General features: G+C 40.7%; 1 protein-coding gene across 6 annotated transcripts in view; it reads right to left on the minus strand.

Moving 5' to 3' along the window:
* GRM1 (glutamate metabotropic receptor 1) overlaps positions 1-26,325 on the minus strand; it is a 184,827-nt gene that overhangs the window by 6,430 nt on the left and 152,072 nt on the right. For 3 of the 6 annotated variants that reach the window (XM_027739524.2, XM_027739525.2, XM_027739526.2), the window contains exon 8: positions 23,367-24,297. In XM_027739524.2, coding sequence (XP_027595325.1) covers positions 23,367-24,297 — 931 coding nt within the window. Of the gene's footprint in view, positions 1-5,936; positions 6,022-7,062; positions 7,102-23,366; positions 24,298-26,325 lie in introns of all 6 variants that reach the window. The other 3 variants (XM_027739528.2, XM_027739527.2, XM_027739529.2) reach the window with 2 other exon arrangements.

A 26,325-nucleotide genomic window follows, 5' to 3' on the forward strand; every position in this document is an offset into this window, starting at 1 on the left:
CTTCCAGTTAAAACAGCAAGGGACATTCCTTGATCTGTTAGAGTTCATCCCCTGTTTCATCCCTTTAGGATGCCAGAATGGTGGTCTGTTATCTTCTCCAAATGGTCATGAGCTGAGGGAGGATCTCAAGCTTGCTGAGATGAGGGATACAGTCATTTGGGCCAGGCCTGGTGGTGCTAGACAAGATTCAGAACACAGACTTATGATTTAAGGCTGTTTTTTAAAAAAGCAGCAATGGCAATTAACCAGAGGAAAAGGATATAGGAGAAATTATAAATATTACCTTTCTTTCTTTGTCAGACTGATGCTTTGTCCCAGCCTACCTCCTTGTAGTCACTATAGTAACTGAAATGCCACAGCTAGTAGGAAGCATTGAGATAACCTGGCAGTCTCTTCTGTGAAGACAAAATCTTAGTAATGAACATAAAATGCAAACCAAGAAGAGCCTATCAACTTTGGCAGCAAAAACTGAGCCCAAAAGAAACCCTAACTATCAGCAACCAGCCAAGGTCAGTGTCAGGTACTGTCCAGCCAAAAAATGCTCCCACCTTCACAGAGTGGGGCACAGTTACAGCCACCTGACAGCTGGTTCCAGAATGCAGAGTGCACAGGGCTTATTCTGAGCACTGACACAGAGATGGCCAGCCTTTGGAGGCAATGGGGATGCAGAGCAAAAGGAAATGCCCTGTTCAAAACTGTGCATTGGACAAAACCTTTCTCATCCCACATGGCAGTTGCTGATGGATGCCATCCTAGGGAAACCAGTGGAGGAATTTCTGCCCTGCCCACAGAAAGGCATTTAGCCAACTGCAAGCTTTCTGCAACCCAGCAGTCATGTAAAAAGTGGTAATGAGCCTGAGCAAAGCTTTGTCCCGCTGCTGCCTCACCATTCCCAGGACCCAAGCTAACAAGCTTAAAATTTAAGTCTAGTACCTGCACTGTAGCACACTGTAGGTGCTTAGCTTGTATCACCAAGGTCTCTTCTATTATTGTCTCTATTTCAGTAAGGCCCCTCGGGCATGAAATTTGATTAAAGGAGAGAGATGATTTTAATCCAGGGTGGTGAACAGACTGTACTGAACAGCCCCTCGTTTCAGAACTGCCACAGCCAGTCCTGCCACTCATTAGCAGAGCAAGCCACGCTGGTTAACGTGTTTCTGCAAGCCTAACTTCTGGAGCATTGCTTCTAGGGATTTATGTCTTACATCTGGGTTAGTAAAACTTCTCTGCACTCCCCCATGAGCGAGGGAGCCATCATTGACCACAGTCCCTATCTGATGTATGCTCAGGACTTTTGCCTGATATTAACACCCAAATAAAAAAAACAAGAATGACAAACCAAGTTCAGCCTTAGTCCTTTTACACTATAACCTCTATCTCGGCGATAAGAGGAACTTAGAACAGTTCTCACAGCAGGACTCCAATGCTTTCTCTGGTGCTGTATAATTAGAGCAAAGTTTAACATCCTACTTACATTTCTGGGAGTTTAAGTTACTGAACCAACTTTTCCTTGTTGCTCCACTCACTTTTTTTTTTTTTTGTTATGGACAAAATTGCCTTGGGCACGGGACAGGATATTCCGTGTAAATTACAGTGCTGCTTTAAATGTATGATGGAAACTGTTACACAAAACATAGGAAAACATAACACTGTCATGCTGTCTTGCTGGGGAAGAACCTGATGATACTTAGGGGTGTTGTGAGCAAGCACAAGCCCAGAGTTGCCTTTCCAACTCTCTGTCTTGCCACTGGCTTATGTCAAGTAAATCTAATGTATTAATTTCCTTCATTGGTTACTCCAATGCAAACATCAAATAGTATTTTATCTGAATTACATATAGGCTACCTAATATACATTGACCCTATTGGTAACTGGTTTTTTTTCTTTTTTAAATTGAAATGTTAATATTATACAGTCTGTAATGTGGATGCAGTAGCTATATATAGCACTTTTATACAACTGTGAATTCAGGGAGCTGGGGAATGGTAAGAGATGGTAGTGTAGTTGAAGTTCAAGGTCGTTGAATGCCTAAAACTTCAGCATGTATCACAGATCTTACTTACCCAGCTCAATAAAGGTGTGAGAATATTACACTGATAATGTGTATGAAGGTCTGGCTACTAATTATAATTACTACTATAAATTTTTAGTTTCATCTAAAATACAGAAGCTATGCCACATTTCAGTCATCTTTCTAATTACTGGTGAAAAAAAATTTGATTCCCATGTGTGTTCATTAGGTATTTTGAAAAAATTATCAAATAACTACTAATGTGTTGCTTTGAGAAAACAACTTAATCTAATAGATAATACAAAGTTCAGGATAATAAACAATTTGTCACGAACAGCAAGAAAATTCATCCTGTGTTCAGGAAATAAAGATGGGAAACCTGCAAATCAAAGTGAAATTGAAAAGTGCTCTTATTAGTGAATAGCTTTTGAATCTGTTTATTTTATTGTTTTTAATAAATAAACCTCACCAAATATTCAGAATTAATTCGTCCTACTGAAAAATTTTTTGTAATTTTTTTAAGGATAATAAAGTCAGTGCATGAAAAAAGAATGGTTTAAATCACTAGAGACTATCTGTTATTAATGGAGAAGCACATTTGTGTTATCTGAAGATGTCTCATGCTGCACATTCAGATAAATGTATACGACAGTGCAGCCAGTGATGATGCCTGAACTGAAGCTTTTATTCAGACAGGCTCAAAAAGGAGCACAATTAATAGAACCTGAAAACTGAAAAGTACAATGTTTTGTGCAGAGGGACCTGGAAAGCTTAGGAAAATGTGAAGAAAACGCAAGAATTAAATTCATTTAGAAAGAGTGTAGGTGGGTGCAAGGAAGGCAAAATAGTATGTAGGACTGGGAGGCTGTGAAGATCAAAAACCTTCAAAAAACATTACATCAAAAGAAATGCCATGGAGCAGCTGTTGAATTAGAAACACAAATTAATGAACTTGAAATATAATAAAACCACAAAAATTGCCCATGAATTCTGTGTTCCCCACTCAAAAGCACCACACTGTGGTACAGGAGGTCTTTCCTATGAATGCAGTTTAATAGTAATTAAGACAGTTGGAGGTTTTTCCTTGCTTTCTGTAATCCTCTGTGATTCTGATAGAAAATTATTTGGGGCACCATGTTTTTTACCAGAAAGATATTGACAAGCTGAAAGCTGTATACTGAACCGCAACAAAAAGCACTGGGGACAGAGAAAAGAGTGCATGAGATAAAACTAAAATAGCCAAATAGATTCAGGTTTTCTTCAAACATCTCATTAGCACTGAGGCTGGGAGGTACTTCATGTGGCATATAGGTGCACAACTGAGACCTCTAGATGAAGCTACAAAAGGGACACTTTATGCTGAACATCTAGAATGTTTTCAAGTCAATAGCTGTATCACAGCAGGAATAAATTCCTAATGAACAGACAAGCCAGTTGCCCTGGATATTTGCTGCCAAAGTGTGTGCAACCCTTGCAGAGGTAGCGGTCAATGAGGTCTTTCTTCCATTAGAACTTGTCAGATTCTCTGGTATACTTGAGAATAAAATAAACTCCCAATAGTTTGAACAGAGCTCAAAGACATCAGACTTGCCTTAACATGCCAGCAGTTTGAGTTCAAACTTAACCCTCTTGCCACAGGAAGCTTAGTCATGAGGCCCATGATTTGTAATGTACAGCTCTCCCGAATATTCTGCAGTAGATAGAGCAGATTGTGAAGCCTGTGGGTTTTTTGGGTGTATCTGAAAGTTTCCATGGTAACGAATGTGCAGCTTCAGAAGAATAGAGCCCTGAAACTCAGAGGTGATGTTTCTGGTGTTTTTAAGTATGATAATAAAATTTTATTATTCTGTATTTTCATGATTCTGCATTTCTAATCATCTCCAGAATTATACAGAGAATGGAGATTAACATTAGTGAAAAAACCCTGATGCTAAGTATTGTGTTCATCAAAACACAAGACAGTTTCAAGACTCTACATCTATTTGCTTGTAACTGGAAGGTGAGGGAAACCATAGCACCCATGGTGATTTCTAGCATGTTGTGGTAGTGAAGGAGGGCTTTCTCAGAAAAACCTGGACTTGCAAACTGCAGCAATTCTGGTGAATGAGACTGAGGCATGAGACCAGGCAGTGGCGTTGGGCAGCTGGTGATATGATGGACACACATCTACTGCTCAAACTGACATTCGTGGCCACAGGGATCTTGGGCAGTCAGTTGCAGACGGAGGACATGCCCTTTCCCAGGACACAGGGCAACACTGCCAGGCCTCTGAATGCATCAGCCCTGGTTGGAGGAAGAAGGAAGCCTGAGGGACAGGGATGGGCAGAGAAACCAAAATAGCTTCATGCTCAGCAGGTCTGAAAAGCTCCACTGCTTCTTAAAGCCTTTTTTATCTGGGCAGCTGCCACAGGCATTTGAAGTTCCATTGACTGGTTGGAGTCCCACCAGAGGTGTCTCTCAGGAGCTCATGTGGATGGGGATATTTTTTTCCAAACTGAAAAAAAATCCCAAGCGTTGTCATGCAAAAAGCAGGAGGTTCAGCCTTCCCTGTGCTCAGGAGTTTCACAGCTTGTGCCCATACTTTTTTGAATAGAATTTGTTGTTGCGTTCGCATTTGCCTCCTAATAGTATGTCTGTGTTGGACTCCCATTTGAGTTTCCAGACAGATAATTGATGATCTGTACCCTGGGAATCTGCAACACTTGTTCCAGTTCAGAACTGGAAGTTCTGACTAGAAGTTAGTATCAAAATGTTTGTACCGCTCCTTACACTGCCTGTGTACAATTTGCCTTTCAGGGTGCCAAATCTGGTTGCTACACAAGCCCTGTAAAAGCCATCACTACTGCTCGAAATATATGATGCATTCTATGGATTTCTTCTGATCTGCAAATCAGAGAGGTAGATTTGATTGAATTAACATCATTGCTACCTGTGCACAAATTGCATAAACTGCCTGAGACATACACAGAGCTAATGCTTTGCACTGATTAGAGCAGGGGAACAGCATCTCTCTAGCGAGACAGCACTGCTCAAAATGCTGTGTCAGTGGATCACAGGCAGCTTTCCAGCTAGTCACTGCACAACCTTCTACAGGGCAGGGAGCAGGACTGTTTTACATTTGCAGTTTAGCAGATGGAAATGAGCAAAGATCTGGAAGAAATGAGGCAAAGCCTTTCGGTTTCTGCAACAGCTAGCATGTTTTCTCCTCCTTGTTTGTGTTTGCTCAGAGAGGGCAGTAATTGCACTTTTTACTTCTGAAGACCTGAATTTTGCTATTGTTCTCTGCATGCAGTATATGCAGAATCTGAACAACTTTCAGAAATTATAAAGGAAAAAAATTCTCTGCTATTATTTTAAGATACTTTTTGTTCCTAGGCCAAATCCTGCTGGTTTTATTTACATGTGCCTGCTAATGTTTTACCTGTTCTAAGAATCCAACCAAACAAATGTTTTCTGTGTTCCCTCTGCTGGCTGTGCAGCCACAGTTCACTAACAAGCACAGTTAGCAAAAGTTGCGCACAGCAAAGGTGTCTCGCCATGACATAGCCACTAGATTGTTCTTTAAAGCACACAGGATAGTGTCATCTCTATGCAAAACTGTAAAAAAGAAAAAAAATATTGGCTAAATGGAAAAAGAAGATAAAATTAGTACAAAAAAGAGGACTTATTTGCAAAATTGTAGGCATTTAGAAATAAAATTGAAGGCTTGAGAGAAAAAAAAATAAAACCTGCAAAAAAAATATTCACTGTCCTCTTCATCACATCTGGTCAATCAGTTTAAGGCATTGTGTGAAACAAGGGGACATAAGCAAATTTCCCATCTTTAATGGCATGCACCACATTTGTCCCATCATTAGACATGATAAACCAATGAGAAAAAGAAAGTAAGGGGTAAAACCACTCTTTGTCATGCAGCTTCTCTTACACATTCACTGCAGTGTGGGATTTTTCAAAGCTGCACATGTGCCGACGGACACTGGCTGGTGGGCGAGAACTCTGGCTGCCTCTTCCTGAAGATTGAAAAGAAAAAGACACCCAGTGAGTGGTTATACACATGTGCACACATTGTGGCTATACCACTCAATAGGTGCCTGTCCCTGACCTACATCTGAGGGCTTTGCCATCTTTTCTCCTCTTATCACCTGAACTTCCACACAGATTTCTTCTTGACTCCAGCACAATATTGTTTAAAAAAGATTTTTATGGTGTTCATTCCTGCTTCCTCTGCTGATGCACTTTACATACCAGATGCTGTGCATCTAGCTGTCAGAGGGACTTCGCCCATGGTGTTCTTAAGATAGGACGAAATGGTGAAAAAGGAGCATCTGCCTTTCAAATCTTATTTAAAAAAGCACCACCAAAAGTTTTTGTTGGTGGAGTTTTTAATATATGCTCAGCTGCCACTTATTCCTTTGTCTCTTATTTCCCTAATCTGTTTTTCTAAATGTTTCCCTTCTTTTACTTTTGGAGCTCTAGTTGAATAGTCACTAGCTTTCATTATATGTGATTTCACTATTGTGCTTCCTTTTTTTTTCAGGGAAACATTTGCCTTATTGAGGTAGACACAAAATGAATAGTCTCCTAAGCACTCTATCTGCAATGGTAATTCAATACGGGATTGCAAATTGCAGTTTTGGCCATTAATATAAGACAATTTCCATTTCATTTTCTCCTCTTCCTTACCCTGTCAAGTGAATGCAAATTCTCATTTGTCTTTCCCAGTATAAATAAAAATAATACACGCACACACATGTGTGCTTTGACAAAAATCTCAGGTAAATTTGCACATGAAATGTATCAATGAATTTCTGCAAAAAAAATTGTCATTGTACTGCAAATAAAATGAAAATCAAAATTCAGCATTTCTTCCCATCAAACAATCATAGTGCATGCTTGCCAGACTACTGTTTGCCTCAAAACAACAGATTCATGGATGGTATGTGCATGTACTACATACTCAGTACAGCTGTTCATGAGCCAAACAAGCCATTCCTCTCACCACATACTAAAGCATGAGAGCACAGTGTGATGTACACAGAATACATGCATACCCATTTTGGAGCGGTAGATGCCTTGAGATGACTTCCAAACTATTATGAATAAAACACAAATAAGACATTCTGCTGAGCAGTTTTGCAAACCTAATCACTTTGAAGTCTATAGAATAAAATTCCTTATCAGGTGTAATGAGATCTCTGAGATTCGTAAATTTAAAAGTGATCACGATTAGAAACTTAGCTACCATGCTCTCTCCTACACCCAATAAATTTACAGGGATTGTTAAGCTTAACCAGAATATCCAACATTTCTACAGATTTCCAGTTTTCTTCATCAATTGAGAGAGTAAGAGCTTTCTAATTCCCGTGCTTTTAGTTCAGTCACATGAGCAAATTTTAGAAAACAAGTAGCAATATGTAGTTGATTAGCTGAGAGAAATGTATTTCAGTTCTAAATGTATTTCATACACACACACTGCTGTAAGCACAATACAGGGCACACAGCCACAGAGAGCCCTGCTCAGGGACCCTGCAAAAGATGGAAGACTTTTGTTTCGAAGCACTGCTTGGGACTTGGGTCTTTCTGAGTCAACAGGCCTTGCCAACCATCATCCCTCAGGGGCTGCAGTTGGCTGTCAGTTATTGTTTACTTAGTTGCACCTGCCTTGTATTTCTTTGCATTCATATGTACACCCAGAGTGAGTTCAGAGCATTTTGCTCTCCAAGCTTTGGGCATTTGTAGGTCTTGTTATGAAATCTTGCTAAATGAAAGGACAAAAGAAGTCTGCTTCCTCAAGCAGTTCAAAATGCTTCAAAACATGTTCAAAATACAACGAACTCTTCTCTTACTATGACTGCAGTTGCGCTCCTCAGCCAAAATCTAACATGTTATTACACTAATCATGTAATAGAGCATGCAAACCCAAAATTCCTGGCCAGGTTTGCATTCTGCAGGAGGTTGTTGTTGTCAAAATGTTGCCAAGCTCCATCAAAGCAATGGTCTGCCTTTTGGTCAAGGGCAATCTTCACATGGTGAAACACAGCATATACACTACAGAAATCAGCTCTAAATCTCAAGGCTCATGCTTCAGTAGAATTGGATTTGGATTTATAGTGAAATTTAGGTTTGTAATTATGGGAAATGTAGTGCATGAGTGGATTGTATTTCAGTGAATTATTTTCCACTTATCAAATCATTGTCAACTGCATAAATAATAATAAATACTTTTGAAACATTCAACTTTCAGGCTGGCTTTGTCTTACTAGCACTGTGTGATAATACTGCAGAGCCATGATTTAAAATTAGTGCCCAGAACTCTATACCTTTCTTTTTTTATTCTATTTTTAATTATGGCAATGTATTCCCTCTTCCTCCTCCCAGCCTTGCAGGTAGTAATGGTACTTCACATACATTTCTTTGGTTATCAAAAAATTAGGTAGCCTGCCTGTCTTTACAATATGAGGATTAATGAGTCATTTTGGGGGCAGTCTTCTCCAGGGTAATTCCTGCTGAGTGATTATTTGTATCTTGAGCCCAGAGGCATGATGGATCTTCTGTGCATTTGAACGAGAAGCTGGTATACCATCATGAAAGTGTCTGAATTGCTTTATAACAAACCCCTGGGTGCAGTAACAGGGAGTCTGGCAGAGGAAGCAGGGTGGCAGTGCAGGCAGTTCCTGAAAGAAGTGGATTAATTGCTTTACTTTATGTTCTTTGAAGCAGAAAAATGCTTCTACCTAGTCATTCAGAACAGGGTAGGTATTAGGACTGTTGAAATCTGCAGTGAGGAATATAAAGCATCTGAGGGAAGAGTCACTTTTGCCACTATTTTTTCTCTTAAGTGTAAATGAATCATCCCACGAGGCAAACATCTGTGTCAGAAAAGTGTAAATTGCTATCTGCAATGTTTTATATCTCAACAGCTGTGAAACTGGAAACATTCACCTTCTGCTCTGAAATTACTCTCTCTGCTCAATCAGACTACTCAAACATATACAAACTGAATGATTTTGTCTGGTGTCCAAGAAAACTGAAGTGCAGTACGATGTGTTACCTATTATTTGAAGCCATGGTCAGAGATCCTCCTCACTAGATGTCCAAGCTGTAAGAAAATCTTTCACATTTCCCCAGTCAAAGAAATACAGAATAGCACAGCCCCAGATTTTATATCATTCCGTATGAAACAACTGACCATCAATAACATTAGGAAGAAAATAAGGTGGGGAAGAAATCAAGAGAAGTGATGATGGCCTAATGCTGATGCTTAGAGTGACAACCCTGCATCAATTCCTCATTTTTAAGAACTTGTGTATAACCCCTAGCTTTAATACAGGAAAGGATAAGCCTTGTACCATGTGCCCTTGGCACACTGCCACACATTTAAGAGCAGTTCCTGCTCCAGCACTCAGGTTGATTGCCCTCCGCACTCCCAAGGGACAGCTCACCAACACCACAAACTTTCTGGTCTGCAAGGTAATTGGGGAGGTAAGAACACTTTATCTGTAGAACCAGATCAGTAAAATGTTCAACTCATCCCAAACCCTCTTGCCCCTCCAATTGGAGCATCTTCCTAGGCAGGAGCATGATTGTGTCTCTTCAGAGGTTTGTGTCTCTTCAGAGGTTTGTGTCCTTGAAAGGTAAAGTTTTATGTACAGTTGTCATGGCTGGATCAAAAGACACCTACATAAAAAGAAGCAAGGCCATGTCCTTTTTCTGTAGGATGAGGAGCTGAATTTTCAATAACTTTTGTATGAGCCAGGATCTGATAGGAGATTTCTAAGCCAATAGAAAAAGTTGGGAAGGTGGACAGGTTTTCAGTACAAATTCCAGTCTAAGTGATGGCTGGAAATAATTGTTCTGTGTTTTAAATTAATTACGCTAATCAGTGGCATAGTGGCAGGTTTTGGAGAGAAAGAAATCATTAAGAGCTGTGGAGCAAAGAGCAGTACAAGTAGGAGGGAGGTTATGGGGTCATTCATCCTTCCCCAGCAGAGTGAGGCATGTCAATAATTATCATCCATGGAAGACTGAGGAGCGGGAGGGATTTAACTGCACACGCTCTCTGTCAAGTTGTGAGCATCTGCCAAAGAGGACAGAAGGGCCAAGGTCACCAAGGCGACCACAGTCCCAGAAGGATGCCCGGAAAAATGTGGCACTGAGTTGCATGGTGAAGACAGAGCAAAGGCCTTGTGTGCTTCAGGTCACCCCAGGGCAGCAATAGCCAGCTGTGTGCCCGTGGGAGAGCTCCCTGGCTGCTCCCTTCTGCTGCTCCACCCTCCTCTGTGTGTGTCAGCACAACCCTGTCAGAGACTGAAATGTTTAATGATTTATGCATTCTAGGAGACTTTTGCAGGTTTTTGACTTGCATTATACCTCTGATGAGCAATCGGGCCCCTCCCTCCCTCCAGTGCTGAAGGTGTGAAGCCCTGAAAAGGCAAGAGCCGAGTTTGCAGGCTTTTGACTGTTGCATTGTACCTCTGATGGGCAATTGAAGGTGTCAAGCCCTGAAAAGGCAGGACCTCTGATAGCCCATAACAGCCCATCCCCCCCTCTGCCAATCTAAAAAAAAGGTGGGAACCAGGCCAGACACAGTAACTCTGTGCAGGGCCCAGGGAAGAGGCTGGAGGCTCGAGGCACGGCCCGTGGCACTAACCATGGATATAATAACTCATAACTTCCTGGAGTGTGGGGGCTTCCCTCCTTCACCCCCAGCAGATCAAAGCCACCACTTCAACTGACAGACATGGAAGCTGCAACTAGCAAGTTTCATCGCTGGACCCCTTGGGCGGTGACTATATACATCTGTCCACTCTCAGCTTTTCTTTCCCTTACTCTCCCTTAGCCTTATCCTGTCTTTCCTTTCTCTCCCTTAGCTTTATCCTGTCTTTCCTTTCTCTCCCTTATGCATTTTCCCCCCAGGGGTTATCACTATGATATATGATATATGATATATGATATAGATGACAACACCCAAAATGCTAACATATCTGTTAAAACAAAATTGTTAAAATAAACCCTACCTATATATGTTTTCAGACACCGATCATTCAGTGCCGTTTCACTCTAATCCACCCCAAGGGAATTATTGATAAGAACCTGGGTTACTCCTCTCCCCTTTTTTGGGGGCGGGTCATAACAAACCCTTGGAGCAATTGTTCAGTCAACTGGCAGAGAATGACAGGGACAACTACTCTGGGTCACAACTATGCCAGAAAAAGAAAGGGGAAAAAAACCCTATCAATTCCTAGTTGGAGTTCACAGCATGGCTGTCCAGATTCTTGTCCCTGGATAAGTGAAGTGATGGCATGGGATGAAGGATGACTTTGGGTGTCAGTTCTGTCTTAGGGCAGCTTAAAGCATTTGTGGATTTACAGGCTATGATAGCCCAAAGTAGCCGCAAGCAAATCTCTTGGCTGTCCGGGATGGTGGCAGGAGAGATTTTTCAGATAGTGTATATAACACAAAGGATTAAGACATGCACATAACTGTATGTTTCAGAGGATATGGGAAAATAAAGGAGGAAGAACTCACTGACTGGAGAGCACAGAGATGCCTGGGGCCATACTTTGTACTCCACAGGAGCCTGTACTGCCCAGACACACAAGCTGCCACTGCACACACCCACACAACCACCCACTGCACCCCATGAGCCCACATTGTGCATGCACGAACTCCCAAGGACCTTGTGGAGCTACTGGCTTGCACACATCATCATGGCTAGGCTTCGCGCACAAGTGCTCACAGAATTTAATCTGCCACGTGGGGCTCGAGAAACCACGGCTCAGCAGGGTTAACGCCACCCACATGCCGCATCTGCTCACTGGGCACTTTTTGCAGTTGTCTGTGCTGCTGTGGCTATGCTTTCAAGCATAGCTACTTGTCAATCTGCTCAAGGTAGATAATCTCTCTGTGAGGGTTTTACACAGACTGTGGGATTTGCTTTTTTTTGTTTGATTCTTTGTTTTTTGGTTCTGTTTCTGCTGGCTGTCTGGTTAGTTAGCTTGTTTGAGAGGCTTTGGAACATTAAAAATAAGTAATGTGGAGTAAGTCCCAATTTTCAGACAATCCTTTCTTTGGCAATGCAAAGCTAGCAAGCCAATCAGAACAGGCTAAACTGAACCATCTGAAGATTTAGCTTATGCCAGGAAAAGAAATGGACAAAAGACAACATAATAAAAAAAATTTCCATTGGAGTAGAGGGGAAAACTAACAAGAACTTTTGAGTAAGAAAGAGCAAACATTCCTGGCTTTAACACACTAAGGATGAGGAGGGATTAATAGTATTGGGTAAAGAGAAAGAGGATATAATAAATAGAAGGTGGCTTATAGATGGTCATTTAAATTGAACCTATGATTCTCTGGGGCTGATCAGACTGGAACTGCGAACACCAGCAAACCATCTACTAGTGAGGATTTGCTAGAATCAGATCAGGGGCTCTTGTTTTGCTAGAGTTTAAGATCAGATTTGACATCTTGGGCTGTGGTGCTGCAAAACAGCTGAGCTAATCTAATGATTTGCTGCTGAAATGGACAACTCTCACTCCTGTTCCCCAAGCCAGGGGGATCAGGGACACCTTCTATGGTGCTGACATTATTGTGTATCTGACCTTGAGATCTGGCTCAAGGAATCCAGCAGACAGTAATTAGTTTTCTTTTTTCCTCTCTGCAAGACTAATTTTACAGAGTGGAAGAAGGCCATGTCTTGCATACCTCAAAAGAACCACAGAGCAGAGAGGAGGAAACAGTTTAAGAAGAGATAAACCGAAGTGGTAAGCTATAAATGGTAAATTGTCTATAATGCAATAACAAAAAACCTGGAGCTTCTAGTTTTCAAGTGGGCTTTAAACTGACAACTTGTGTGATTACTTCAAGGCTTCACAATTGTTTGCTGTTTACAGTGATAATGCCTTTTAACCTATGCTTGTCAGGTGTGGGAGGCTGAATGCCAGAGCACATATATGCTCTGAAGAATTAGCTGACTTGTTATTTCAAAATTAAATAATCTTTAACAACTTTAATGTGGAGGCAGATGTTCTATTGATACCATATACTTTTCAACCCACACGTAAAGTGGTTTCTTAGAGTCCTTTGGCATAGCAGAGAACATAAACTTCTGATGCTGGCCATGTTTATTAGTGACTCTGTGACAGCGCATGTCTTCTGTGTGGAGTCTGTTCTGCAGATATCCACACCTTGATCTGGAAACCCTAAAAAAAGATCTAGCAGTGATGAATTTGCCCATTCAGAGTCCTTGGGACGCAGAGAATCGAGAGAACGGAGGTCAGTGTGATCAGATCTCTGTTCTTCATGTGAATGGTTCTCAGTGTGTTTGGGGCAGATGAAAAACAATCTCAGAAGATAGATGAGAAAAGCATCAAACCATAACTAACTAAAAAAAGAAAAATAAAGACTCAAAGTCAAGTAGAAACAAAGATGGAGATTTTGAAATTCCTTGCTCTTCCCTTTATAAACTCTTAAATCACCAAGGACAAAAATATAAGAAATCAAATTGATCCATTACACGCATCTATGGGACAGACATTTAGCAAAGACTACATCCAGATTTTGGGCTGAGTAGAACTTAGCCTCTGCTTTGCCATATCCATTATATCCATATACAGGTATTTGTAAATGAATGTGTCTGAATTTGCAGGTATTTTAAGAAAAATAAGCTTCTTCAGTTGCCTGGCTAGCGTGCTGTGTCCTGTCGGGGCTGCTGACTGTCAGTCACAAAGGTGTGCAGGTTGTAGTCTCACAAAGGCTAGTGCAGTCAGGCAGTGGTTCATGCTGTCGAGGCATATGCAAAGTGAAGCTATGTGACTTTTGTTTCCAAAGCTTAGTAAAATTCCCAATGTCAAAAATACTCCCAGCTCCGGGAGCAAATGGGAGGGTGGGGGGTAGGGGTGGGGATAGGGTGCTAACCTGAGCTATTAGGTAAGCTGGTGAGAAATTTTTCCAAATCCTTCCTTAGCATAGGGAAGAGGTGTGAGGAGCATTCCCAAATTACAGTGATGGTTTAAGTCAGGATGGTCAGGTCTTTGTGCCTTGGTGACAGCAGGCATCATCCTAACAAATTTGTTTCAAAACACATTACTGACCGACTGAGAGAGCAATGTGTGGGCCTCTTCCCACAGAAAATAAAACGTGTGTGCTGCTGTCATCCACCAAGAGCTTTGCAGATATTTTTCTAATGAAAGATAGAGTAATACAGGACTGAGTTTAACACTGTATAATCAGAATAAAACCCTGACTTAATTTCTAAGAGGGTGGAAAATCATACACGCCTGCATTCCCTTAACAGAGATGGACCATCTTCTCTCTCTGGGGGTATGTGAATCACTTATGAATTACAGAGTCTTGCTAAAAATCAGGTGCTCTGTCAGCATATGATCACAGCATCTGCGGTTTGTCTTGCAGTGTTTTGCTTTATGAAGCATCCCTGAGCAAAGGAGAGTGCTCATCACAAGCAGGGATAAGCTTGGTGGACAAGCCAGAATGCAAAATGTCTTTCACATCAGTGAAAGAGGAAACATCCAAGAGTGCTATCCTCTTTATGGGCTCTTGTGTGCCTCTTAGGTGTCCCTAGGCATAGAAAAGGATTAAATAAATCAGCAGCAGTTCTGCATTTCACATCTGTAATTTGCACTGAATTACTGGGATGAAACAAAAATATTTTTAGGACACCTTAATTTGAGGTAAATAACAAGTTCCAGTATTAACTTTATATGGATACTTGTGCTGTTTCATAGCCTTGTCCTTATAGGAAGGATATAAGAGATCCACATGATATCCTTCAGTACCCTAATTTTTGTTCACGTCTAAATTAGGTCAAAGATGTATGAAATCTCAAGGTGGCTCAGAGACCCTTGCAAAATAAACACTTGGTGAATATCCCTGAGTGTTTATTCTAGCAAGTATTTGTATGTGAATGATCATGTGATTGTGAAATGTTACAGCTCTGGGGAGGTGAACAAAAGAGGCACAGGCTAAATCATCACACCTTTGAGGATAGGAAGGAGTAGCCTCTAGGAGACTTAGACTTTAGCTCTTTATTTAATTTCCATTTTAAAAAGCTGATTTAAATAAATAAATGGCTGTTACACATTTTAAAATTATTTTTCAGAGCATCACCCCAAACATGATGGGGGGTTATTTTTTTTCCTAATTATGAGCTTATGAGAGTTGGAATCTGACTTTTATATGTAACACAGAGAAATATCCAGGAGTTTAGGTGCTTACCTGGATGCACCTATTTATTTATATGACACTCTTAAAAGGTGAAACTTTCTTCCTTATTTTTCTCACAGTGACAATTCTAACCAAAACAATGTGAGATTATGGTGCTAAGCAGATAGACAGCACTTGCTTATCCCAGACACAATTGTTTGTATCACTCACTATTGAGCTGGTGTACTTTTGTGGTATCCTGACTGGATATAAATAATGTATACAAATACCAAAATACAAGGAAGTGCCATAAGTGATCCAGTCGAGCAAGAAATTAAATTACAAGTGGTGTCCTTATTCCTGTGTTTTATGCCAAGAAAGATACTAGCTTTCCCCAGGATTCTGTAGTACTGCCTTTGCTTCCCCTCAGTCAGGAAGCAGAGATTATGGTACATAACTGTAAAGCTCCCCTCTGATGTGACTGTCTATGCTTCATTGTGCTTAAGTATTGAGATTCATTATACAAAGCTGCCTGGTGCTACAGCAGTGCCCCTAAGCAAAACAACATTTTGTGATTCAGCATCCTGACAGCAGCAGAACAAGAGCAGGAGTTGTAAAGTGAAGTTTTCCGGCAGTCCTTTCGTAAGAAGCAGACTGCGCTCAGAGACCATTCCTTGGATTTGTGTCCTGTCAAAATCCCCTCGGAGAACAAAGTTGAGAATATCCATGAAATGAAAGTGTCAAAATTGCCCTGGACTGAGAACTTTAAAGAAAGTGAGGAAATTGCAGAAAACTTATACAACAGGTCTCTCTCATTTAAAGGGACCATACAAATAAAATGTGGCTCCAACTGGTGAAAAAGAAGCGGAATTCTGGATGGGAGCCCAGAGTGAAGGCAATGTATCCTGTAAACTTATTCAGTATAACCTGGGTTTTATCTGAAGGCAGTTTATCCCCACTGCTTTTAATGCAGAATCTCATAGCTTTTTAAGTTATTTTTCTTAAATGTAGTCTCAGGCAGCCTCTGCTTGGTTATGGAAGAAACCCCAGACAACTAAGCCCAAACTGCCAGACCTCTTAGCTTTTACTTGATGACAAACATCTGAATCATATTGTACATCTGTCCCCTCTCCTTCTCCTCAGCTTGCCCTAGAAATGATATGTGATCAACTCAGTTATGCATGTGCTGGGACTCCCTTTAGCTGCTATAATTCGCAAGGAAAACTTACAGTGCTTTATGTAGCCGTGTCCCTTATTTCTCATTACAAGGATAAAAAAGCCTCTGTAACATCTAGGCTGGTTATTTTGTACATATATACACAGACAGATGATTTGGTGTATAATTTGGTATATACATATGCCTTGTTTTTAAATAAATATTAAATAAATATTAAATAAATATTAAATAAATATGATGTTTAGTAGTTATTTAGAAGAGAAAGAATGTAAGTGTGGAAGTGATAGCTCAGTCTTTCAACTATTCTGCTTTTTGGTGTATGGGCCAGAACTGTATTATATGTACATCACAATCAAATGAAAATTCAAGGCTATGGAGGATAATATTAGATATAATGACATAGGCCAAATTTAAGGGACAAAACTGCAGCAGGGCTAGAAGAGATTGCTATAGGATTGCTATTGTTATGTTTCAGACTCCCCTCTTATGTTGTGCTTCTTCCCCGTTCTTTAACATCAGTTCTAAGAGTCCCTTTGGAACCATGTAACTGTCTTCTGGGATTTTTAAATATTCACTTAAATCAATATACTGACAAGGACTGAACAGGTTGACTGAGTTTGTAGTATTATCTCATGTGAAATTCACATCACATACACAAGAGAACTGTCACATGTCACAGCACTATGTGTCTACAAAATCATTCATGGTTTAAGACCAGTAAACAGCCCAGTAAAGCCATCAAACATACCAACTACTGAGAGAGATATGTTTGACATTAACACCTTCAGCTATCTTTGTGAAAGCGGAAGATGCTTTCCCACAAATGCACTGTAACCTCAGAAAAGGGTGAAGGACTGCGCTGAATACTGAACCTGAGCAAATGCCAGGGAGGGCTGCAGTAGGGAGATGAATCAGGGGGAGGCCAGACCAGGGTGCCACCTGCCTTCCTGGTGACAGCTCCCTGTGTCACCAGGGAGCCATGTTAGAGATAAGACACCTGTATCCACAGCTGCAAAGGAAGCAGATTCCTCCACGATGTGCCCTGAGCGTGATGCAAGGGTAAACCAAATGCCCAGTGGTTTTGGAGCCCTGCGCCCCGGTGGGAAGCCAGGAGCCTTAAAGCCATGGACCAGCAAATCACTTTGTGCCCCATGGCGCCACTGGTCTACAGAGTCAGCCCCAAAAACAGAGCAGGGACATGAACATTTTATTGCTAGGCTAATGGAGAGGGCAGATATAAAACAACAGATTATTGAAATAAACAATCTCTCCTCTACAATTTTTCCCACTATTTTTCTTTTTCATTTTAATCTTTGTATTATTTCCCACTTGCAGGATTTTACATCTTGCCTGGTATTTCAAAACTCTCTTCCATAATGTGTCATTCCTCTCTGGGGTAAGCCTTAGGAGGATGGCTGTGGGGGTCCAGCAGGTTTAAGAGTCTTCTTGAAAGTACCTTGGAATGTGGTGTTTTCCAAGGTCTGTAATGGTAAAAATAAAGGGCTGTCTTATTGTGTATGCAATGCTACTGCAAGATGTGAGTTTACCCACCGCATCAATTTTCTAAATTGCAAAGCAAGTTAGTCTACTGTTTCCTGTTAGATTCAGCAACCGTGTCTATACTGGTTTGACAGTGCTGTAAGATGATGATACTACACTAAATGGTGATACTACGCTAAATGGTAGTTTAGTGCTGAACATTTACTCTCTGTTTCTGGAAGCTCCAGCTCTTGCCATACTGCACTGTGCATTTGCCTCCTCCCACTGGCATGAAAACCAGTGAAACAAAATGTACTGCCTTCTGGACATACTTATGCTAAGCTTCCCCTCACCCTGTTTCTGTGGGAGGCTTTGAAAATTAGGGAACTGAAGAGCCCAAAAGTCTTTGTTGACTGTGAGTCCATAGTTCACTGTGGACAAGTGAAATGAGTCCCGGAAAAACACGGCTTGTCAGCACAGCTAGCTCAAGATGAAATGGCAACTCACCAAGTCAGTTTAAATAGAAAGAGTAACTTAAGAATACCTAGAGATAATTTTATAACTGGCAAGATGAAAAAGCAGGTGGTTCCCCTAAGCCATGCTGAGGGAACAGACGTTACTAGAGGTTACTGAGAACCATGATTACCAGTTAAGAAACTGTATGTAAGGACCCAGCACAGAGAGAGAAAGGACAAAGGACAGGAATGGGCTCCTGTAAAGGAGGCAGGGAGAAGGTACTAGGGCATTTTGGTGTTTCTGGAACTTTTTGTTGGAATAAAATAAAGTCATTTTGAGAGATCCTTGGTCCAGATGACTGCCTGGGCAGTGCTGAGAATGGATGGCTGTGACAGCAGTCTAGAGGCACGGATTGCCAAAACATGTTAAAAAGATAAACCACATGTTTGGAAATATTTAAAATCAGCTATTCATTTTTGAGGGCAGACAGCTCTCTGGAGGAAAAATAATTGAATGCAAATACATTAAAATTATAAGGGAGAAGCAGGTGGCCTATGCATTAATGTGGAGTTCTGACCATTCAGTGAGTCTTACTAGTTGACCTTCCTATCAACTCAGATTTTGCTGCAGAACTTATATTGAGAATTAAATCCTTACCTACTCTGATTGAAAATGCATTAAAATGGTGTCCAGACCTGGGGTCTCAAACATAAATTTAAAATAATTTATATGTGACGACAGAGGCAACAGCTAATCATCAGTGCCAAACCTGGAGCTAATTACGCAAGGATACACAATGAACTTTTTCCCCTCCTGCAACACTGATCCTTCTCATGCTACTGAAGCCCGCAAGAAGCATGGGAGAAGAGGTGAGTCTTGTTGCAAGGCTCAAACTCTATTTGAATTGTGTGTGTACTACAGAAAAGCAACACAACAGACTTGAAGGCTGCAAGTCTGGCTTCAGTCTCCAGCACATTGAGTTGGGTCCATTTGAAGCAGTGACTGGGGAAGGTATTTCCTGAACCCTCATCAGAATTATCATCTTAGGTGTCACTGGATACTTTTCTTCTGTGTGTAGTACAGAAAGGAGCTTTGCTTCTTCAGGAAAGAGATCATACAGATACTGTACAGGAGTGCTCATTGACCCTTGTAGACCAAACATTTGTAGCCAAGAACAAGGCTAATCATCACAGCAAGATCCATCTCCAAAAGTTGCAATCTTACGGATAGAAAAAAAATTAGATTCAAAAGGCTCTCCTAACAAATGCTGCTAGGTCATCATCCTGTAACAGCCAGTATCTTGTAACACCATCAAGCAGCAAACTAACAATAAGCGTCCCCATAAAGCTTCAATAAAGGCAACAGATATCACTCTCTCATCATCTCTCCCAGTGGAGCTACTCTATTTTTTATATTTATTTAAATATTCATTTGGCAAGAGGGAAAGACTGACAGTTGCTTGGTACTGAAGACACTCACAAGGGATCTCTCAGACCCAGATTCAAGCACTCTCACAGAATAATACAAAGTATTTCTCTAGGGTTTGCATCAGGATGTTTTTCATCTGTTTCACAATACTGCTGGATGAGAACACAGAGAAAGGAGACTTACCCTGGGACACTACATAGTCTAGTTATAGAGCATTCACATGGGAAGTGAAGGAGATGCTCTTAACCTAATTGAGTGCTTTAACTGTTGGTGTGAAGTTCCCTCATGCTTTCCCAATGCCTTCATCTCTCCATGGGGAGAAAAAAAATTCCCCCTGGCCCTGGCAGAATCCCTACCATCAAAGCCTAATTCTACGAAACATTTTGAGGGGCCAGAATTTTCTGAGGGAAAACGTATTCCACTGGACAGTTCCCAACAAGCTCTATTGAAAAGAATGCTGACTGTAATTGCTTGCATTTTAATTCAATCAAAGTAAGAGAAAGTTCAAATCCTCGAAACTGCATGTAGCATCTTCAGAGTGTAACAGAGCAGTAAAGTCAGTGTGTATTGTTATTTAAGTGAAGACCAGTGTTACTGAGCAATTTATTTTCACTGAAACTCTGTTGGCAATGCTGGGACAGACATTTTTCAACAGGAGTTTTCTGACCTCTATATGAGCAACAGAGGTAGCTGAAGGTTTTGACTTGACTAATAGATCCTGTGTTGATAGACTTAACTTGGTTAATTCTTTTGCTCTACTTTAGGAAGGAGAAAGTAAGAGTGACTTGGCTTGCTCTGGTTCCCAAGTTATACTAGTTAAAATAGTAGCACAACATTACATGTGAGTGCTTTATCAAGGCCTATATAAGTTTGATTTGCCCTTGTAAATGTAAACTGGTTTCCATTTTTAAAGCTAATTCAATTTAACCCTATGCCTGCACACCAGTTTAATTTAGATGGATGCCACTTTTCCGTTCAGGAACTGGAATTCAGTGGGTTGAGCAGAGAAGAAGTTTGATACAGATAGGAAAAGAGATGAAAATTGGAAAGCAGAAAAAGAAAAACAAACTAGGAAGGGAGAGAAGGGATAACAAGTAAATAGATGAAAAGTTGTAAGACAGCTGAAACAGAAATCTTTTGAGTGCAGCACTGCTGGCCCGTTACAGACAGAAAAATGTGGCCATAGGTAGGGAAAACTGAAGAATCTAGAACAAGAGCAACATACATACATTCCGGAAAAACTGGCAAATAAATCCTAGACTTTGATAGGGAACCAAAAAAAAAACCAAAACAAAAAACAAACAAACAAACAAACAAAACTCCAAAACCATCATAGAAAATCAGTCTGGAGGCCATTCTTATAGGCATTAAGCATGTACCAGTAGTTTTAAGTCCTGTTTCAGGAAGGACCTTTCTACACGTTTGAGCTACCTAGGTGCTTCAAAGGCTGCAGCAAATTATACTTTTTCCTTCTTGGTTTCCTCAGTGACTCACACTTCTTTTTCTGTGTCAGTACAATGTCTCCATAAGCTTTGCAATGGACTCGGCTAGGAGTTAAAAAAAAAACCCAAAGCCCTGAAATTACTTTTTGTTTTGCCTTATGACTTTATTTCCAAAGCTGCATGTTTGTATAGTAAACTGCTTTCCATTCTTCATGTGGATGTATAGAGGGGTACTCTGTCCTTCTCCATCAGCAAGCCTAGCGTGCCTCTGCACCTGTGCTGGTTTAGGGGAAGGACATAACAGTAACTGCACAAGAGGTTTAGGTCAGAGGTTGGAATTTGGTTGTATAAAAGATATGGAGGCTTAACCTAAGACAAAGAGGCATATTAACTACGTATTGAGCTTTTAGTTTAGAAAAGCAACTTAAAACTCTGTAAAGCTTTATAACACTCACGTAGGCTCAACAGAGAGGTCAAAAATATTGTACTAAAATTATGTAATAAATTGCTAAAAAGCTCAGGTAAGCCCTGTTGTGTTTTAAAGGTGACAGTGTTGAGAGGGAAGCTCAGCTTTTGAAAAGGATGAAATATTTTCTCATATTAAGAACTGTATTCTAAGTATATTGCATTTGGACCTTTGAATTACTTTTTTTTTCTTTGTAAAAGTAGAAGAACAATAAGCACAACAGAGAATTAGCTACTAAGTTTCTCATGATCTAAATACTCAAAAGTCCTTTTTTTTTCTTGACAGACATCATCCAGCTGTTATCCAGCGATCAAACTATGTTATCCAAAGATGGCACTGCAGAGACAGTTTCTAGCAGACATCTGAGTCCCCATCCAACTACAGAGTGAGAGAAAGGTAGATCAGGCTCCGTCTCTCTATTTGCATGGAATTCAAACTCTTGAGCTACAAAGATTTTTGGCCATCTCCCTGCAGGGAGGGCTCCCAGGGCTGCTTGTCACTCCCTGGTCCCTCTGTCTAGCTCAGGAGCTGGCAGTCTTATTGTGGCCTCCGTGGCATACTGAGCTATATATTTGGGTCAGTTATGTATCCATTTCCTTCTCTGCATACCCCTTGTCTAGCAAAAAAATAAAATTGAAGTAGCATAAAGGCAAAATTGATCACGGCAGGGGTTTTCTAGAGTATTACCTTCATCACGAGGACAGATAAAAATGGTTCTTATGTAAACTGAATAAAAATCAATTCAAGTGACTCAGATAAACCAGCAGATCCCATAAAACTGGAAATTAACTGAATTTTAATTTCATTAGGAAGCTCAGGAGCATAGACTTCACTAGTGCTTTATTATTTTGATTTTTTTTTTTAATTGGGACAAAAAAATAATCTAAGCTCATGTCTGGCTCTATGGTCCTTCTTTAAAGATTAAAAAGCAATAAGATATAATAAAGAATACAAATTTTCAGACAGCTCCTCATAGGGACATGCTGTTTGAATTAACAGTTCTCTCTCCCCCTCTGCTGCATCTGGATTGCTTTTAATTATCAGCAAGGAAAATAACAGGTTCAGTAGATGTGGATGCAAGTTCATTTTCATCATCAGTTGACTTCTGCAACTTTCACACCAATGCTGGGTTTGAGAACATTGAGAAATTTACCGTAAGACTATAAGAGGTCACAATTCTGAATATTAAATAGAAAATAGAGATAGTATGGATGGTGCTTTTGAATCATGATCATGAGAACTGTCACAAAACACTACCTTAAAAACTAATGTTCAATCTCCAGCTTTCACACACACATTCCAGTGGCCTTAGACAAGTATGTGTGATTTACAACCACTCAAACATAGATTTCTTTTCCCTTTTTCCAAAAGGCTACAATAGAACCTCAGTTTGAAAATAACGCAGAGCAACTGCACAACAGGGAATAAAGTCTCTGTCACATGCACAGAGAGATGGGAGAAGCTGCAAATGGAGTTTGGTTACTCTGCCACTGCCTGACCTGCTCCAGTGGTAGAGGCTGTTGTGTACAGGGTTGCCTTTAGAGCAGGAGAGAAGATAATAAGCAACATGTCAATATCCATGTGAGGCTTAGACCTGAAGGGTTATTTCCACCTTTTCTGCTACATGTGAGATAAAAAAACTGTTACATACCTTACTATTCAGCAGGCTACAGTCAATCAAGAGAGAATGGCAAAGAGAGGGACATACACAGACAGATGTGTACCTGCAGTCAATCCACTTACTTTGGATTTCCAGCCCCTGGCTTCTTTCTCCGGAATATGTTGAGGAAAGTGTTGGACTTGCAAGGTGCCTTGCCATCCCCGACATGCATACGCACCACATCTGAGGTGGTGAAGGCACTGCGGACATTCCTCTCAGGCTTGGCTATAATGATGTACATCTTAGGAGTGAACATGCACCCCAGTGCCACTGTCACGCTCAGGCTCACTGCAAAACAGGTCGTGATGATCTTGTAGTTGCTCCCAAAATAGATAGGCACGAAGGCCAGCCAGATGATACAAGTGGTGTACATGGTGAATGCAATGTACTTGGCCTCATTGAAGTTGGCAGGCACATTGCGAGTCTTGAAGGCATAGTATGTGCAACTCATGATGAGGAGTCCGTTGTAGCCCACAGGAGCCACGACACCTAGGTTGCTGGTGTTGCAGATAAGGTAAACTTCCTTAATGCTGGGGTAGGAGAGGATGGGCATGGGGGGCTCCAGGATGATCAGCGTGATCACCAGTGTCAGCTGCACGCTGATCAAAATGGAGGCAATGACCACTTGGGCCCATGCACTCATGAAACGTGGCTTGCGGGTGCAGATCTTCTTTTTGCTGCCTGCCAGGATGCGTGCAATGCGGTTGGTTTTGGTCACAAGGGCAGAATAGCACATGGCAGAGGAGAGGCCCACTAAAAGGCGCTGGAGGTAGCAGGATGTTGTGGTGGGTTTGGCTATAAGGGTGAAAGGGCAGACGTAACCCAGAAAGATGCCAGCAAGGATAATATAGCAGAGCTCTCGGCTGGAGGACTTGACAACAGGGGTGTCTCTGTAGAGCACAAAGATAAGGGTGACAAACATGGTGACCAGGATCCCCAGGCAGGAAAAGACCACAGCCACAATAGACTCTATATTGCTCCACTGGAGGTACTTTACAGGGATGGGTTCACAGCCTGCAGTGTACAGAAGAGAAACAGAGTGTTAGAAAGGTAGCTGCTTGAAGAACTTTTTTTCCTGTATCCCAGTGTAATCCAAACATTAGCTTAAGCCCGTGTGCCATGGATTGCTAAAGCCATTTTACAAAGGAATAAACCGCAGCATGGAGAAGTTTGGATGAAATATATTCAAAAAACACACATCAGTTTTGGTTGTCCCAAAATTTACTCATGATGCTACAACTGGAAATGTGATTTAGAAATTTTTCATAATTTTTCTTGAGATACCTGCTTACAAGCCCAGCATATCTAAGGCAAATCTGGGAACAGAATTCAGACAAACTCAGCACCATCTTTTCATTTCAGCAGGGAAAGGATTGTTACAAATCAGAATGAGCAGCGTTTTGACCTCCTCAGGTTAACTTATTTTAATCCTAAACAAAATCATTATATTTTGACCCACTGCATTTTTGTGAAGGTGATTCTATACATAATATAAGTTAATTAGGGATCTATGGACAGAAAAATAAAAATAAATCCAAAATTGTAATGAAACTATACCATGGATGCTGTACCTTCTTAGTATATTTATACTTTTTTTCTCTTAACATTAACTTATTCTTATATTATCAAACCCTATACTCATTGTTTTTCCACTAAATAACGTAATTTAATTCTCTTGGAAAAATCAAACCCAAAGAATATGCATACCTTCAAAAAATAACTGGAAAAGCTCTCCTCTATGACTAGTAAAGGCGTGCAAATACAGGTATCTGTTAAGACGGTACTTAACTGCTCTCTCCCACACTCAAGTTAAAACAGTCTCTAGATACCTTCCTCGCTGTACTGAAGAAATAATTCCAGCAATAAACATTACAGAGAAAATAAAATCCCTTGTGTTAATAAGATGTTATGGTTTAGAAGATGTTACTGAAAACCTTCATTCTGGCATTTTCTAATCTCTTTAGCACTTTTTTTATCCAAAAAAGTATCCATGGCTTCTTCTACTTCTTGTTTCTTTCCTCCTACAGTTTCCCTTGGACCCAGCTCACCTTCTGTGCCTTCTCCTACCTCTCAAGTATCTTTCCCCCCAGTTCCTAGCCATCCCCATCTCAGTTCCTCTTCCAGTTAATTTTTTTCCTAACCTCCTCTCCACCCAAATGTCTCCATTACAAACATCTGGTCCACATCTGGTTCACAACCTGGACTGGCTGCTCGTCGATTCTGCCTGTCTGAGTTGTTGGACACAGCTGAGAAGAGCCGGAAAAAGGGGATGGTGTCAGCAAGCTTCTGAGAGATGCATTTTTTTCTCTCAGTTTTGTCACTAAACCTTAGCAAGGGCTCTGACATTGTGATGGGCAGAAGTTGTGCTCAGACCCTTCCTCCTCAGTATGGAGTGTATCTGCAGAAACCGTCTATGAACTAAAAACTTCTGAGATACACAGTTTTACTTAATTTGTGTGCATTTTCCACAGGGTGACAAAAAATTACCAAGTGATAACTCTACTGTAATGTAAACTTCTTTCCTTCCAAATAATAGAGAAGTAAGCAGAGATCTGGATTTTGGATCAGGGTGGAACAGTTTTACTGTAACCTAGTTTTGAGAAACAGATGGAGAAAAAATGTTTTTTTCTTGAAATCTAAAAAAAAAAAAAAATCAGCCCAAGGCAAAGTCCTGACATGGAAAATTTCTGCTTGAACTTTGAATGTCTGCCAATGTCATATGAACTGAAAAAGGTCCTATAATTCTGGACACTTTGTCATTAAGGACACCAGGCTGACTTCACTACGGCTATTGTTGTTACACATGCTTGTAACATCAAAACTAATAGAAATTAGAGCAGTTGCAACTGGAGGTCTTATTTTTTAAAGAAAGGAATTCTGTTTTGCTCAAGGTGGTCTGTTCAAGACTCAGATAGGTGAGGAAACAAGTACTTTCAGACAGTATTTTTATGGTGAGGTATGGAGGAAAAGCTCTTTATTAAAAGTGGAAATCTCTGGCCATTGGCCTCAGCTACCCTGAGGGGAAGCTAGCTCCTATAATTT

Source organism: Pipra filicauda, unplaced genomic scaffold (assembly GCF_003945595.2).
Source record: "Pipra filicauda isolate LSUMZ 115617 unplaced genomic scaffold, ASM394559v2 scaffold42_size3861933_pilon, whole genome shotgun sequence".
Classification (NCBI taxonomy): Eukaryota; Metazoa; Chordata; class Aves; order Passeriformes; family Pipridae; genus Pipra; species Pipra filicauda.